Here is an 18,333-nt window from a genome sequence, read left to right as displayed (position 1 = left end):
TTATTTTGATAAATTCATGATTAATGGATAGAAGTTGGTGAGTTGAAACTTGAAACTTGAAACTTGTTTGGGAATTTTTACAACCAAAAGTTTTACTTCCAACATTGCAACCGGATGGGATTACCTACTACTCGGGGCATTTGCATCTATACCCGCTTTTTGGGTCACGTTTTAACTTGTGACCGCTTTACAAAAAAAATTGAAAGCGTACCCACTTTTTCGCGTAACTTCAGCATACGGGGCTGAAGTAGCAAAGGCAATCACGCAAAACTTCAGCATTCTAGTAGACGGGCCTGAAGTAGCAAGTGTACTGAACCAGGTGAGCTGAAGTTTTTGTTTGCAATTGCTGAACTTAAGCATATTAACTGAAGTTTTGTTCTCTATTTACTAAAATTTTTGTTTGCAATTGCTGAACTTAAGCATAGTAGCTGAAGTTTTGTTCTCTATTTGCTGAAGTTTTTGTTTGTAATTGCACTAAATAAGCTGAAGTTTTTTTTTGTCCTGGATTCATTAGTTTTGTCATTAAGTTTTTTCAAAAACTTCAGCAGAAGATGCTGAAATTATTTGGTTCATTTATAAAAACTTCAGCACTAAATAAGCTGAAGATTTTTTGTCCTGAATAAGCTTTTTCAAAAAGTTCAGCAGAAGATGCTGAAGTTATTTAGTTCATTTGTAAAAACTTCAGCACTAAAAGCTGAAGTTTTTTTTGTCCTGGATTCATTAGTTTTGTCATAAAGCTTTTTCAAAAATTTCAGTAAAAGATGCTAAAGTTATTTAGTTCATTTGTAAAAACTTTAACACTATATAAGTTGTAGTTTTTGAAAAAGCTTTCTAACATACTAGATAAATAATCAGATTGCAAATAGTATCTAAATCATAAATTTTGGAAATAATAAACGTGAAAAGAATAGAATTATCGTTGTCTACTAACTTACGTACATGAAAATATTCACAAATTATTGTCTACTAACTTATGTAATTATTTATAATTTGTTTTTAAATAATTTGATAAACATATTTATGGCAATCATCTCATGAACTGAAGTTTCATAACAACACCAACAACAGTAGAAGAAAGAAGAAGAAGAAGAAGAGGAGAAGGAGGAGGAGAAAAGGATTCAAATTATTTAAAAAGTGAGTACAAATTAAATTATTTTTTTTAACAAATGGGTATAAGTTAAATGGGGCGACCAAATAGGGGAGCTTTGCAATTTTTACCTACTACTCGCACTCTTATCGGGCTACCCAAAAAGCTTTTGGACATAAGGCTTCCCTTGTTGGACTACGAATTGTGTAGCCATTGTTAGCCTTAACCCTTAGCCCAGTCCAATAATTCAAGCTCTGACTAGCTTCCCATCGTATCGTACTGTCTCGTCTTCTACGTTTCAACGTCATGGATTTGACGGCAAATTTTCAACAGATATTCTCACGCGCCGCCGCCGACTGCCGACCGCCACGTAGAGCTGTTTCTGCTTCATTATAATGGACGATACTGTTAGAGTTATACACCAATTACACACGTGATTCTTCCCGCTGTCAGTTTCAATGGACTCCTCAAAATTACCAAATCCTCAATCCATGCGGGTCCTAATTCGACCTCCAATTCCACCTACCCACCCCCAAGCTCCACCCCCTCCTCCCCACCCACCTCCATCAGACGTACCACCCACCTCCTCCGCTCCACTCACCCCTCAAAATGGCGTCGTCGTGGTTGGCTTTATCGGAAAACGCCATGATGACGTGGCTTATTTGATGAACCGGATTATCGACTCTAATGTGTTTGGCTCGGGGGGTTTAGATAGGCCGATTTTTGTTGAAAAACCGGATTTTGCTGTTACTGAGTACATGAAGAGTTGGTTTGAGTGCAGGAACATAAGCTATTATCATGATGAGGAAAAGAGGATTTTGTACTTGCAATTCTCTTCAACTCGATGCCCTGTGATGATGGAAGACAAAAATTTGGAGTCTAAATTGGGATTTGATTCAATTTTGGAAGACCGCGAATTTGGTGATCTCCAAGCTATGCTCTTTATGTTCTCTGTAAGTTCTTTTTCTTTTTTTTTTCTGATATATTGATCAGTACACGAGATTTCTGTGGTCAAAGTGATTTCTTTATTCCTTGTTATCTTAGATTTGTTTCTTGGCTGTACATTAGAGAATAGAGATTAATGAAGCTTTCGAAATATGTATAAGTAGAAAACAGGAATTAGAAACATGGACACACATTGCTGTTGTAATGAGTTCTGCAAAAGTTTCATTGTTATCTTTCTCAAATTAGCTGAGGTCGGGTGAAGAAATCATCAATACCAAATTCCAACGAACGCGAAAACGCTAGATGATTTCTTCCCATTTGTCCAAACCTTAGTGGACAAAGTTACCTGGCACCTTTTGTTGGTGGGGTATTAGCCCGTTTGGATTGGCTTATTTTAAGTGCTTTTCAGCCAAGATAGCTTTTAAGCCATTTTGTAGTATTTAAATAAAGCAAAAAAGTGCTTTTAAGCACTTGTTTTTAAGCTAAAATGACAAAAATAAGCCAAAAGCCAAAAGCTAGAATTCCTAACTTATGGCTTATGCTTAAAAGTCACTTAAAATAAGCCCATCCAAACGGGCTCATAGTAGGTATCCCATGGAATTAGTCGAGTTGCGCGCAAGCTGGCCTGGACACCACGGTTATCAAAATAAAAAATCATCAATACCTATTCCCTTACATATGGACCTGTTTCATTTATTTGGAAAAGAAGAAGCGATTAAAAAAGTAGGCACAGGATGAGGCTGTTTGTTCATTGCAGGAAGCGATTGAGCACAGTGTTTTTGATGTAGCTAGTGGAAAAGTAGAGGTATTGGATTGATGTAGTTTAGGTTAGTCATAAATGTTTATTTCATTAAACCAATTGAGTTATCTGATTTTTATTTGTTTTACTCAGGAAAGCTTGCTTCTTGTTATTGGCAAAGTTTTTGTTTCACAGTTGTATGGAAAAAGTGTGTGTAGAAGAGTTTTGTATCATTTCAAACGATTTTTTTCTTTCTCATGCCTCAATGAGCATGTACTGATTGTTGCTTAGTGTTCAGTTTGAGTTGCCATCTTCTTTACTGAAGGGTGAGAATTGAGTTTGAGACTTACAGTCCAGTTCTTCTTCTTACCATGTGCCTAAAGGTCTTTTCCAGATTTTGTTTATTAGTAGTGCTAATCATATTCTTATGTGTCAAGGAAGGGATCTACTAGTAAAGATCCTCCACCTCCAACCTTAGGGCTGGGGATTTTAGTCAGGTAGCAAAGTGGGAGGGAGGGTCACTTTTGGGCTCCTGGGTAGGGGTTTGGGAGGTGGAGTGAACCATATAAGCTTCTGTTTCTTATTTCATACTTGACCTTGTTAATCATAGAGTGCTACTCAACCATGCTTAGCTATGCAGGTTTGTCATGTTGTAGTTTTTATTCAAGACGGGTCACGCTTTGACACCCAGGCACTGAAGAGACTTCGCGTCTTGCAAGCAGCTAAACAAGCAATGACTCCATTTGTGAAGTCACAATCTCTGTCACCCTCTGGATCTGGCTCACCTTTTGCATCTCCATCACGTAGAGGTGCATCTGGAAGATCATCTAGCAATCCTTCTCCTATCAAAAGCCGTGGCATTTTCAACCGAAATAATTCAGCAATTACTCTGATGTCAGGTTTAGGTTCATATACCTCTTTATTACCCGGGCAATGTTCTCCAGTTACGCTTTTTGCTTTTCTTGACGATTTTGCTGATGATTGTCGTAGTTCAAGTGTTGAGGAGCCAGCTGATATTTCCTCAGCGAATCAATCATCTAGTGCTGGTACCTCGGCTCGGCCAAGCTTGGCTCCAAAAGGTTCTGGTTCTGTGGTTGTGCTTGCACGTCCTGTGAGTAAATCTGAAGGTGGGTTCAGGAAGAAATTGCAGTCTTCTCTGGAGGCACAGATTCGTTTCTCCATTAAAAAATGCCGGACACTGTCTGGTTCTGAAACTGGTCATACGGGTTCAAGAAGTGGGGGTGTGTCAAATTCTGCACCTCTGTTTTCCTTTGATGCATCAAAGGCTGTTGCACTTTTAGATATAACATCTAATAAGAGAGGTGAATCCCTTGAATTTGCCACTGGTCTTGTGGAAGATGTTCTGAACGGGAAAGCAACCTCAGATTCTCTTCTGCTTGAAAGTCATAGCCAGAGTGCAAATAGAGAAGACATACTTTCCGTCAAGGAGTTCATCTGCAGGCAGGCTGACATATTAAGAGGAAGAGGGGGTGTGGTTTCCAATACCAACAGTGGTCCAGCTTCTGGTGTTGGCATGGTTGCTGTTGCTGCTGCAGCAGCAGCTGCTTCTGCTGCTTCCGGAAAGACATTTACTTCTCCTGAACTTCCACATTTGGAGAAATGGTTATCTTCTAGTCAGCTTATTCTGCAAGCAATCCTTTCAGCAAAACATGCCATTGTGGATGAGACTGAAATTAGTAAGAGAAAGCTGCAACAAAGAAATTCCGTTTCACCACCTGTTGAAGGAAATGCCTCAAAAGTTTCAGATCCACTTGAGATTGCAATGTCTTATTTGGAGAGTGGTAGAGGGGTAAATACTAGGTTTTCTACTTTATGGTGCCAAAAGGCCCTTCCAGTAGCTAAGGCGACATATCTAAATGAGTTGCCTCCGTGCTACCCAACTTCCCAACATAATGCCCATTTGGAGAGGGCTCTGCATGCCTTCAATTCAATGGTAAAGGGACCTGCTGTACGGTTTTACTTGCAGAAACTGGAAGATGAGTGCACATCCATCTGGACTTCTGGCAGGCAACTATGTGATGCTGTTAGTCTCACGGGAAAACCATGCATGCACCAAAGGCATGATGTAGAAACTGGCGGTTTATGTTCAAGTGATGACATTAAGCCACATTCTAGTGGGTATGTCTTCTTCCATGCATGTGCATGTGGTCGTTCAAGACTCCTGCGGCCAGATCCTTTTGATTTTGAAACAGCTAATGTTATTTTCAATCGTTCGATGGATTGTGACAAGCTTCTTCCCACAATTCAGTTACCCCCAGGAAGTGATACAGGTGGGCCCATTCAGCCCCTGTCTTGGAGTTTAATTCGAGTTGGGAATGCAAGATACTACCAGCCATCTAAAGGTTTGATACAGAGTGGCTTCAGTTCTACCCAGAAATTTCTTCTAAGGTGGACCATCCTTCTTGAGAAGCCAAAACGTGAGAATGGGCTACTATCAAGCAATTCACAGCAAGCAAATATGAATACGTTTAATAGCAATGCCAGGGATGGGCCTAACAAAGATGCAGGCATAGAGAATGCTGGTGCTTTGAGTGTACAAAACGGATATCAAATCCAAAAGAAGTCCTCTGCAGGAAATGTCAAAATAGATGATAAAGTAAATAATTTTGGTAAAGGAGTTTCCAACTTTAATATGAGAAAAGCTTTTTCTGAGGTGGTAGCTGGTTCAACTGCTGCAAATTCAGGATTTCCTCCCCTACAATCAAATAAACTAATTATGTCAAATCCAGATAGGAGTACTAAGCAAAAAAGTGCGAGAGATGGGGAAAGAGAGAAGGTTAATGAGATTAGTGATGAACCAGTATCGGAAAAAGTTTTAATTCCTGATATTCATGAAGTTAAGAATGATAGTATTACTGTTTCTAACGATGTTACTAAAGGTAATCAAATTTTCCAGATAGGTACTCATTTGGATTCAATGAAGATCAATAGAATTGAGAAGATCAGACCAATTACCTCTTCTAAGCACGCAACCGTTTACATTGGATTTGAGCATGAGTGCCCCCGTGGGCACCGCTTTATATTAACTGCGGACCATCTCAACAATCTTGGTTCTCCTTATGTGTTGCCTGTAGAATCTGTCGTCTCTTCATCTTTGGAAAATATCGATCATAAGGGGGTAGGTCCCTCTAGAGGGGGTAAGAATGGTGGCCATGGCAAAGGCCGCCGCCTGGCAAATGGAATCATTCCTACTTCCTCTAGGAAGGTTCGGAATCTGGAAAAGTCAAATGAGGGGTTGGATGACGGATATTCAAATATAGAAGGGCCAGCTCAACTTTCCAGGCATCCAGTACATGCTGCATCAGGGGAAGATCTTGCAACTGGTTTTCAATCTCTAAATCTCGATGACTCTGGCTATGCTACCTCCTTGTTAGATAGAAGTTTGCCCATATACATGAACTGCCCACATTGTATGGAATTGAAGATTAAGAATGATCAAGCAGATGTGAGATTTGCAGGAACCATTTCGCAGCTCCAGAGGATCTTTCTGGTGGGAGTCTTACTTCTGATATTGGTTATTTTCCTCAATTTTCCTGAATCTTTATGGCCTCCTAAAGAAGTATCCCTCTTTATGTGATTTCATTTCAAGTGCTTATCTGATTCATTGTTTCTATTAATCAAATGAACAGGCTTAGGTGATATTGTTTCATGTTTTTTTGTACCTAAACCAATTATGAGTGGATTCTCTGTTAAGACACCTCACAATGTAAACATATGCTTTAAGATGTCAGCTAAGTGCTAAATGATCATGTCTATCACGCTATATGAATTGATCTCCTTTATTGTGTCTCCATGTTCAAACCAACTTAAATGTAACAAAAAGTTTTCCTAACCTTTATTTATTGCAGAGCTTGGTAAAAAAGAGCAATGATGCTACCAGTTAATTATAAAACTCAGAATCATATAAAAAAACTGCCAAGTAGTAAGATCATGCAGGAGCACGAGAAAAGCAAAACTATTGAACCTCTCTATCAAAGTCATTCTGAAAAATTCTTATGCACATGAATAGGTTTTTTGCGAGTAATTGTATCTTGTAACCTCTAATGAGGAAGCTCTTGAAATTTACATTTCGTTACATCTCAGGCGTAGGTACTTACCCTGTTTTGTAAAAGCTACTCATTTTCACCAATTTCATGGACATATCAGCAGTCTTATTCATGGCCAATGGGCTGCATATGATAAAGTTCTACAGAAAGATAGATATATTAGATATCTTTTGGTCTTCTCTATTCAACCTAAGTCTGGTAAGCCAGGAGAGAATGACCTTTCTTTTGAGGATTATCATGTACAGGTTGGAAACGGGAGAACTGCAGCTACAAGTTACTTGTTCTTCTGTTTTCTTGTTGGATATTTTTTAATATTCTCTGTTTAAAGGACCTATTTCATGTGAAATACAGTGAGTGTGACTGTGACATGTTAGCTAGTGCATCAAAACTGTTGTTGGTAACTGAAGAAGTAGGTTACTTGTAAATAACAGATCTTAGAAATTGGTCCATCTTCTGCATTTTTTTCAATTTGTATGGTTCCTTCCCATATTTCTAAAAGTTTTAAAAAAGAAATGATTTTGATGGTTACACTTCTAAAACTGAACTGCAAATTTTCTGTATGTTTCATGTCCTGTTGGTTCATATATTGGTTCATATATACATGAGAAATTCACTTCGTTTGCTAGTTGTAATGAGTATGCTCTTTGTCATGCAGGTTACACCTCACTTCCCAGTCATTTTAGCAGCAAACCCAGTCATACAGTTTGAGGTAACTTACAGGAACTTTTGGTATCGAATTAACTTATCCTTGTCCACCTAATCATATGAAGCCCTGATTGTTTTTGATCTCGGCATTTTGCATTACTCAATTAACCTTTGATTCCCAGTCTGTGCAATACTCATACAATGTTTGGTACCATTTTCTTGACGTATGTATTTATGTTGGATGAAGTGTTGAATAAGAATATATGTATTAGTGATACTGGGTAAGAGCACCCAAAATAGAAAAAAGTACCCAAAATGGTGGCTTGTTTTAGTAAATAAAAGTCCTTTCACTTATTTGTTGTCTCTTATGTTGCGGTTATTATCTTTCTGGCATCTTTTGTTGTTACAGGCCTTTTCTTTTGTTTCCTTTTGTTTCTTTTGTTTTCTTTTGTTTCCTTTTCTGATATTATTGTCTCTTCTGTTGAGCCGAGAGTCTCCCGGAAACAGCCTCTCTACCCTTTTGGGGTAGGGGTAAGGTCTGCCTACACTCTACTCTCCCCAAACCCCACTAATGGAATTTTACTGGGTATATTGTTGTTATTGTTGTTGTTGTTGTTGTTGTTTTAGTAAATAAAAGAAATCATGATAGTATTATATAGTAAGAATTTGTAATGGTTTAACTTGAAGTTTCATTAGACGAAAACTTGAAGATTGGTGTCACAATCTGTGTATAGTGATTCATGTATTATTATTAACCGCATAACAATCCGTACATTTTAAATCATGCACAACTAGTCTGTGAACCAAATGATTTCTTACAGTAATATTTTTGCAAGTCAATTACAGTAAGTTAATGATCAATAAAAATGACCCCTATTGACATGGGATTGAAGTGTAGCTTATTGATCAATTGTCGGGTTGCGGAAATTGATAATGCAGAGGAGAAGTATTTGTTAGGTGACATCGAATCTTAATACTAATATTAAAGGTGAAAAATTAATTTATGCTGCATTCCGTGAAAGAACATCTGACCTCTGTTGTGCTCTATATCAAAAAGCATCTGACCTCTTTGTGGATCTGTAACTGCTATTCCGTTAGAAAACATGTTGCTTTACACTGGAATTACTTTACAGATAAAATAAACATGTATTACACTAATAGAACAATGGAAAACAGATTTTCCAAGAAAATGAACTTGCCAGTGTAATAAGCAGAGGCTTTGCATTCTACTTTTATGCTGGCCAAACAGTGGAGTAAGCTTCCTGATTATTTCACTGATGGAATAGGTCGTTGAGATGCTTATAAGCAATGCTAGGATCTGGATCTCATTGTTGAATTATCTGACCACCTCATCTAAACTTAAACTTATTAATTAATTATATCTTTAACATGCTCCTCAAGCGCGGGCTTGATTCTCTTTCATGGGCCAGATATGTGGATATTTTTTCTGATAATAGGTAGTGGTGGGTCTTGAGTGCAAGACCTCCGCTTGCTCTGATACTATGTTGAATTGTGTGACACCTCATCTAAAAGCTTAAGTTGTTAGAGACAACGCACTTTTATTACTTTATTATATCTTCAACTCACCTAAATAAAGATTACAAGAAGGCTAAAAAGGTTTATAGCTCCTCTTTTATTTCAATGTAGTTGCCATTGTTGGCTCACTGGATCCTATTCAATGGGATGCTTGACTGCTTGTTGTCACAGCTTCACGCATCTTTTTAGATGTTATGTTGTTTCATTTTTGGTGTACATCTTTGGAAATAAGCATTTCAATTATTCTCTCAATTGCTGAGTTTCTTTTCTATTTTGACTTTGTAGGAGTCATGTCTCCCTCCATCTATGCCAGACCGTAAAAAGAAGTTGCAGTTCTGTCTTGGATGTCGAGTAATTTTACCCCCAGAGAGTTTTCTGTCACTTCGACTACCTTTTGTTTATGGTGTACAGCTGGAAAATGGAAACCTCCATCCTCTTATGCCTTTTGAACAGCAGCCTCAACTCACTGCCTGGATAACGAAAGGCACAACATTGCAGCTTGTATCCAAGGACAGCAATCATGAGGAACTATTTACATAGTCAAATGGATGAACTCTAATCTAGCTGGTGCTGAGTTAATTTTATTAAGCATTTTGAACTGCACTTCTTGGACATAGTTCTCTGCCGTCAGGTAAGCATTTGATCTAGCATGTTCTTAAAATCAGAATCCTGTTTCAGGCTTTCAGCTTTGCTTTTGTAGGATGACATTTAATGATTGCAGTCATAGAAGGACAAGGATGGAAAAAAAAATCTTTTGCAGCATCTTTTTTCTTTAAAAACTTATAAGGTGCTGCGATGATGCTGGGTTTCAGCTCTTTCATCCCCGGTTTATGTGATTAACATTTTTCAAATCTCTGTAAGGCTTACACTCCAGAGGGATAATAACAAAGACTTCATACTTGTTCTACAAAAACAAAAGGTTTAAATCTTACTGAAAACCCTAATACCGCGGAAGGTTATATTCACATGTTCATTTTGGTTGTGAATCTTCTTCTTTGTGTGACACTTATGTGTCAGTATTTCTTGTTGGATGTAAGTGAGGATTCAAATGCATATTCCTGCCTTGTACGTGCCCATACTCTCATAATCCCCATACATACTCTGATTGGGGCGTAGTGGACTGGCTAATGGAAACCATCCTGGTCCTCCGTTTCCAGACACACTACCTACATGAAGTTGTTTAAAGCTTTGCAACTATGCTAGACTTAGTATTTTCTTTTGTTTCTTTTTGTTGTTAGATGCATGCAGGATAAGTTATTTATTCGTTGTGATAGCTGGGAAATGCAATTGCCCAAGTACGTGGGAAGAGAAGAGGAAGTTTCCTCCACTTAGGTGATGTACTGCGGCTGACTACTCTTATCTTTATCATGGAAATACCTGTGGAAGCTAATTCATATGACACCATATCTTGTCTTTTTTCTTGCTCAGGTGGGTTTATTATGCTATCACTCGGCAGACCTGGTGATGGCTGGTTCATCATCAGCGGCAGGCGCTTTGGAACTTTTTGGTATGCATCTCTTCATTCTTTAAAATTGTGCATCAAAGTAATGCAATATGAAATTCTAGGGATAATTGTCAGCTTGCGAATTATAGTTGGAGAATTGCTAGTTAGGGTTATGATGTTGCATTGATTTTTGTTAAGTGTTTAAATCATGGGATCAAGTATTTTGAACTGGAGTCTTGTGATAAGAAGACTCCTGCTAGGAAGTACCAAATTGTTTGGCTGTGTTTATCCCAAAATGGTCCGTATGCAACAATTCAACACATTGTCTTGAGATATAGTTAGGTTAAATAAGTAACAGTGTTGGACAAGACATTACTTATCAGAAAAAAGAAATAATGTATTTACCCAACCCAACTGCATCTGTGAGATCAGATGTGCAAACTTATAGGTTAGCATATGAGTTGTGGGTAGATGTTTTCTTTTTTTTGATTGGTAAAAGTATAATTTTATTGTTTAAGCAGCACTAAGATTGTGCTGAATATGTACAGCAAAAAGCATAAGAATACATTCCCTTTATTCTGAAGAGAGCTAATAAAATTTGTGGCTCTATCTGCGTCTTCACTAAATTCCTGTGTACTCCAAATGAAAGCAAAAGAATATATTAAACTTTTTATCTTGCTAATTGGCTCTTTCTTATTTTGAAAACATCTTAAATTCCTTTCTTTCAAACACTCCGCCATATACAAGCCGGTAGAGTTTGCTATATTTGAACTAATAACATTATGATATCTATCTATAATTAAAAGGAGAAGAAAAAAACATTCTCATTACGCCAAGTGGCATCATCATAATATGCCATTTGGCACTTTAGGACAACCCTCCAAAAATATAGGAGCTACAAAATTATTTGAAAAAAATAAAAACTCCTTCACAAATTTCAGATTTCTTTACTTTTTTAAAATATGTATTTCTTTATTATAAATAAATTAACTGATTTTAGATATACATTTTTTAATCTTTAACTTTTAAAAAATAAATCTGATTTAGATTATTATCTATCTATATTATATTAAAAGGAGAGTAGTGAATCATGAGGTTAAGCCAAGTGGCAAGCTAAAAAAAAGCCACTTGGCAATTTTAAGACAACATTAAAAATTTGAATTATAAATGGAAACATAATTAATGGAAGTAGTAGTTCAATAAGAATTGTTTTTTAATTATGATACAAATCTCTATTAGTAGTATAATTTAGTTAATATTTTTTTGTATAATTATGGTAGGGACGAATTTTAATTAATTGATCAAGCTTTGTAACTGACCTTATTTTGGTACAATATACATTACTGTATGTATCTTTAATTAAAATTTTATGTATAATTCAGTTATGGTAGGTATCCTTTTCTGAGAAAGAATCAATTAAAATTTCGTTTTGTATCTTACACATCAATTTTAAGATGAAATAATAATTCTTTATTTAGTACAAGCTTTGTATCTAACCTTATTTGGGTGCAATATACATTACTATAGGTATCTTTAATTAAAATTGTGTATAATTCAGTTATGGTAGGTATCCTTTTTTGAGAAAAAATCAATTAAATTTTTATTTTGTATCTTACATCATTAATTTTAAGTTGAAATAATAATTTTTTATTTAGTACAAGCTTTGTATCTGACCTTATTTGTGAACAATATACATTACTATAGGTATCTTTAATTAAGTTTTGTGTATAATTTAGTTATGGTAGGAAAAATGAGGTTATATTAATGTTGACAATTCGGACAAATAAATATTTCTTAAAATAATAGTGAAAATATTGTTGCAACAATTAGAGTTTTTACGATTAATATTTGAATTGAGTATTGCTAGGTTAAGTTTGAAAGTATAAGATGATTTATGAAAATGTGGTCCAATGGATAAAATAGAAGAATAAGATATATTTGAATTTGAGATGGGACTTTTTTTTTAATATGATAAGAAAAATCATATTTAAGAATATGAGCAATAGAGTTAAAGTTTCTATTGAAATAATTTTTATTTATTATTTGTATTATATTAAAATGAATGTGATAAAAGTGGATATTAAATTCAAGTAAACTAATAAAAAGCACATGACAATGTTAATAATATTTAGTATTGAATATACAATAGCAAAATAAGAAACAAACAGAGAAAAAATCAAAATTTCTATCATAAAGAACAAAGAAGGATAAAATTTATTTAAATTTGATATAAAAAGTTTTTTTAAGTATGATAAAAAAGGTCATGATGTGGATAAGGCCACATAACTGAAGTTTAATAGATTAAAAAAATTAAAAAAATCAAAATATTAATAAATTAGAGATAATGCAAGGTTATTTATACTAAGAATTAGTTTAAAAAATAAAATAAAGTAAATATATAATGCTTAAAAATATTATTAATAAATTTAAATAATTTAATAATTTTGAGTATTAATTTTAAATAAAATAAATATTTATTTCAAGATTAAAAAATCATACATCAATTTATATAATAATATTAAAGGATATAAATAGATTATGATATTAAATAAAGACGCATGTTAATGAAAGCCACATAAGAAAATAAAATACTATATATTAGGTAACTTAATAGCAATAATCAAAAATTTAAAAATATTTAATATTAGAAATAAAAGGGAAAGACGATTTGAACTTGAGATTTAGATTAAAATTATGGTGAAAACGCTCAAATTATGGATAGGACTACAAAATTAAAGTTTTACTAGATAAAAAACTAAAAATTAGATAACAAATTAAAAATAAGGAATTACAAAATAAATATCTCATATGGGTAATTTTATGAACGAAAATTAAAGTCTAATTTGTATCCTAACTTTAAAAGAGAAAGAAAATTTAATTACACGTGATACAAAAAACAATTACAAGAAAATTCAATAGATTTAAAATATAATAATAAAAAATTTATCTATTAATATTTTAAACTAATTCAAAGTTATAACTTAAAATAAAATGTGATATTATATATTTTGTTTATTGGTAAAATATTAATGTAAAAAAACTAATTAAAAATTCATAGTAGGAAGAGGATGTATAAAGAGGAAAATAGAGATAGTGTGAGAATATTTATACTTGGAATTAATTAAGTATATGTATATTAAATAATTAAATAATACTCAAATATATTATTGAAAGAGTTAAATGAAAAAAGAGTTCCAAGTAAGAGGATAAAAGTACAAAAATAAATTAAATTTTAGGAATATTTTTTTTTGTATTTATATATGTTTATCAAAAGGGTAATAAGCAAGATATCAAGTCAATTGGTAAGCTAATAAAAGATCACATGAATATAACATTATTAAGTAATAGATAATGTAATAACTATAAGCAAAGATTAAAGAGAGAGTTGTTTTGGGTGAAATGTAGAAGGATAAAACTTATTCGAATTTGTGGTGAAACATAAAAAGGTAGTAAGAATTTTGTTAAATAATATGCTCAAACAAGACATATAACAAACGTGATATGTTTAGTATTATTTAATATTGACCACAAAATAAAATACAAGTACTAAATCAAGGAGTTGCATTGTTACAGATATAAAATAAAAATAAAAATAAAAAGAAACATGTTATCTGGAAGTTTTAAATTTTAAGGTAATTTCAATAACTCAAATTATAATTTGCTATTTGTGTCCGCGCATCGCGCGGGTACTAATACTAGTATACAGTAATAGTTCAAACATGTATTGGATTGTAAACTGGATAAAGATTTGTTTCCAATAATACCCTTGGTTTGTTAAACTTTAGCCAATTAACATTTAGTTTTGGTATCATGTGATTATAATGATTATAGTATTGCAATTAATTATCAATTTTTAGTTCTCATATCAAGAATACTATTGAGAGGGAAATTAAAATGAATATACTAAAATATTATTTTCTGAGCAGTAAGATAAAAGTATATTTGCAAAGCACCAATGTGGTATTGAAATATTTACAAGTACGACGACTTCACTCCTTTTATAATCAAAAGGAGGCAAGGGATAAATAAACATTGCATTCATCTTTTAAGCATGAAAATTATATTTTAGAAACAAATGAGAGAGAATAAGTAAAAGATGGTTTACTAAATAAGTAATAGTTCTTCCATCACGAAAAGCATAGCGGTATTCAAAGTTCTAGGGTCAACCCATCTAATTTATAATGTGTATTTAGACATTAATTTCTTAAACTTTTTGAAATAACATTTACATATTTAGATTTTACACAAGTAATGCAGATCAACCTTATATAGCTGAAAATATCTAATAAATGTTAACAAAATTGTAGTCATAACAAGTTTGTGAGTCCCAAATATGGTGCCAACCAAATTGGATGGATGGAGTAGCATAAAGGACATTTTTCTCATTTATATGCTCTCACGTAGGTATAGCTAATCCATGTATTGTTATCTAATGTTCCCTCCGTTTCTATTTATGTGACTAGGCATGGAGTTTAAGACAGAAAGGAAGACTTTTAAAACTTGTTGTCTTAAATATGTCATAATATCTGTGTGGCTATAAGGCTTTTGAAACTTGTGGTTAAACATGTCATAATATTTTTGTAGTTACAAAAGCGTAAAATGTGGAAGTTTAAGTTAATTATTTCCAAATTTAGAAACAGGTCATTATTTTTGGAACATATTAAAAAGGAAGTAGAGTCACTTAAACTGGAATGAGGGGAGCAAATGTTTTAGAAAGCTGTGGTCAATGAAACAAATTCGTGACTCCTAAATAGTAATGGTGTCGAACAAATTGGGATGGATGTAGTAGTAATATAAAGGACTTTTTTTGTAATTTACATGCCGGATAATTAATAATGTGACTAAATATAACAACCAATCAGCACATGATTAATGCTTAATTAAATACTGGTGTTATTTCTAGGAATTCAATTTACAAAACTCACGCCAACTCTGGTAAGTGTCCTTTGGGCAAATCCATCTCAACTGTGATTCTGGGATTAAATGGGCAAACCCTTTAAAGAACAAGAAATAAGGCCAAGGTCTACAGTCTAAGAAAGATCGGGTGCATTCTTCTCGATAGGAATGAAGCTGTGGTCTTTTCAACACAGAATTCAATAAGCTTAAAAGTAAACAAAATACCTCCATTAATCATTCTTAACCAGATCCCAGCACTTCTAGTGAGCAATCTGACCCGATCTAAGAGCAAAAATCATCCACAAGGCCCTTTATTTGGCCGGGTGCATTCTCTTAGGAACTTTGTTTATCTGAAAATTCCTCTTTACAGCTTTGCGCTGCACGTTTACAAGTCTTCCATTTTCTGAAGTATCGCATAGTTTTAGTCTCTGGATATCTTCTTTAATCCCTCATAAAATAGAAACCTTCCAAGGTGTGGAACCGCGCATTAGAAATGCACTCTGAACCTAAGTTGCTCGGACACGGGTGCGGATCTAGAGGTCGGATCCTTCGAGATGTAAATTCTAAATTCGAGGATACAGATCCTATTACGGATACAGGTGCGGGGATTCGGCTAAAAATAATTCAAAAATATAAAAATATCTCTAAATTATGAGAAATTTTGTGATGACTTAAGTAATGCTTGTAAAGTGCGGATTTCTTTTTTATTCTCAAGTTGTAGATACGTAAAAGATTGATTTTCTCGATAAATTATGCTATTTTCTTCAAAATTTACCCTAGTTTTGGTTCTGATTTCGGAAATTAAATTGTATCTCGTCTTGAATTTTTCCATCTGTCGTGGTCAAAGTACCCAAAATTGTTTAACCAGATCTGGTACAGATCCCATACCCACACCCTTACTAGTGTCATGACGACACGGGTGCGGCACCTAAACTGCCATGTCAGAGCAACTTAGCTCTGAACTCACTTTCCAAGTAATGGACAAATTGATAATAACCGATAACATTACATAAATGAAGAAATATTTTAGGTTTCTTCTTGTGTAGGTATGTTCTGCAGGAGCTGTGCCGGCACTACCAGTCAGAAATTAAGGACCTCTATTGTGGCAACTTACAAAAGAAAATATAGTTGCTGTCACTTGGTTAGCAATGGAAGCTTAATTTGTTAATGGTTCTTGCTAACATACTACACATTTTCTAATTTCTTAAAATGTCCCTTATAACAAATGAACAATGTGTTAATGTTAGGGGCTCTTTTGTCATTTTACCGAAACTCAATGTCCAATTCTCATTCCCTCTCTCTTCCAGTTGTCCTCCTTTCTTTTTCGTTCTCTCAGATTCTTACTTTTCTTTTCGACTCCCAAATTCAACTTAACAAAGCTCTTTTCATTGCTAGTTGTTGCTTTTCTCAACAGGTCTCAACCATTAAAGTTTTCAGAATCCCACTCCCAAAGAATAAATATATTGAGACATGGAATAACAAATTACACCCATATCAATTATAACTCAAATTGAGTTTTAAATCAGAGTCATCTTCACCCTCACCCGACATTATTGTTTATGTTCTTATCTATGCTCTTATTTGGATTTTCTGGAAAAAGAAACGAAAGAAGCCATGAACGTGGCTTATCCACCAAAAAGATCTTAATTCATCACTTACAACTTCGTTTTTGTGTCTTAGAAAACGCTAATGACGGGATGAGTTCATCTTAAGAACATAATTTACAGTAGAAGGTGTTTAATTAAGAAAACGTGTGGAAATTCATAAAGAATTCACAGTGAAACAAACTTGGATTTCTTCTCTATCGGGCACTAGGTGGGGCGGGGGAGGAAAAAGCTGGATCAGAAAAGACGGAAAACCCATTTTGTTCATGTGTTGCTAATTTGCTATTAGGGACATTTTAGGAAATTAGAAAAAGATTATCATGCTAACATACTACCGTCATGTACTAATGTTAGCATGACCCTTTGTTAATAGGGTAAATCATATAAATGACAGTGAAGTAAATTCAGACAATTCTAAAGTTAACTACTAAACTAAGATGCTAATCATCGTACCGGTTGTTGTGGTTTGCTTTTTCAGCTTTGTGGGGAATGTGATACTGTAGTTGACTCTGTACTTGCCTTTGACATCGTAAAAGCTTTCTTTCTTTACTGTGCATACTTTAAAGTTAAATCCACTATGCTATATATTTAAGTAGGAAATCGGTAGTAATTAGTAATGTTTTCCATTAACTTTCTTTTACAGTTGAAATACCGGGAGCTTTGTACGGTGTCTATTCAACGTTGGCATCCAATGATCTTCGGATTTTGCTTTGGGTTCAGCTATAGTAAGCTAGGGGAAAGAGTACACCATATGCAGAACCCTTCTTGGAATTTTTTGAAGAATGGATCTCTAATAAATAGAGATCTTTGTATCCTTGAAGCCCTACCGCTGTTTTAAGCGTTTGTAAGAGAAAAAAAAACAGTGGTATGAGGTGCATTAGTTGCTGGAGCTAATATTAACAACTAGAAGGTGTTGCACTTGTGCATTAAGATTCAGAGATTGTGACCAGCTAGTAGAGCTAGTTCTCAGGGTGATTTAATAACATTATAAATTGAACAATGCTGTTATGCCTTCTGATTGTAATATGTAGAGGCATGTTAACAGCTAGTTTTCATTTGTGTTAGTCTCTCTAAGAGCTGGAAACTTATAGTCGTGCATAACGTATAATCTAATCGTTTTGCGACTTTTATGAAAAGGGAGTCTTAGTTCCAAACACGCATAAGTGTGAAGATTGAAGACCTTTTCTATATTTCATTATTATTCATTACAAAGTGATAATGGTGCAACTGGAATTGATGTTTGCACTGTAAATTTTGACTTGGATATGTGCACTCAGGACGCATAGTACGTTGAAGTTCTCATCATAAAGGCGGGAAAAGGGAAAATGCGTTTTTTAAGTTATACCAACTTAATGAATAAATGGTATGTG

General features: G+C 34.3%; 1 protein-coding gene across 2 annotated transcripts; it reads left to right on the top strand.

The window, feature by feature from the left end:
* The first annotated feature begins 1,274 nt into the window (after nucleotides 1–1,274).
* Nucleotides 1,275–18,117, top strand: LOC107815081 (uncharacterized). 2 transcript variants are annotated; one of them, XM_075219531.1, is made up of 7 exons: nucleotides 1,275–2,040; nucleotides 3,412–6,282; nucleotides 7,494–7,547; nucleotides 9,305–9,650; nucleotides 10,258–10,351; nucleotides 10,448–10,526; nucleotides 17,607–18,117. In XM_075219531.1, the coding sequence occupies exons 1-4, from the start codon at nucleotides 1,546–1,548 to the stop codon at nucleotides 9,557–9,559; spliced, it is 3,675 nt and encodes a 1,224-aa protein (XP_075075632.1). In that variant the 5' UTR covers nucleotides 1,275–1,545; the 3' UTR covers nucleotides 9,560–9,650; nucleotides 10,258–10,351; nucleotides 10,448–10,526; nucleotides 17,607–18,117. The 2 variants fall into 2 exon arrangements, with proteins under 2 accessions (XP_075075632.1, XP_075075633.1); XM_075219532.1 differs by having other exon boundaries at nucleotides 1,277–2,040; nucleotides 3,404–6,282.
* The last annotated feature ends 216 nt before the right edge of the window (nucleotides 18,118–18,333 follow it).

Source organism: Nicotiana tabacum, chromosome 8, assembly GCF_000715075.1.
Source record: "Nicotiana tabacum cultivar K326 chromosome 8, ASM71507v2, whole genome shotgun sequence".
NCBI lineage: Eukaryota > Viridiplantae > Streptophyta > Magnoliopsida > Solanales > Solanaceae > Nicotiana > Nicotiana tabacum.
This window is presented reverse-complemented; position numbering and strand designations above follow the sequence as displayed.

Coding starts and splice junctions, on each gene's coding strand:
- LOC107815081 (XM_075219531.1), top strand. CDS start 1,546: ATGGACTCCTCAAAATTACCAAATCCTCAATCCATGCGGGTCCTAATT. Junction 2,041..3,411: donor CTATGCTCTTTATGTTCTCT/GTAAGTTCTTTT, acceptor TTAGCTATGCAG/GTTTGTCATGTTGTAGTTTT. Junction 6,283..7,493: donor AGCTCCAGAGGATCTTTCTG/GTGGGAGTCTTA, acceptor TTTGTCATGCAG/GTTACACCTCACTTCCCAGT.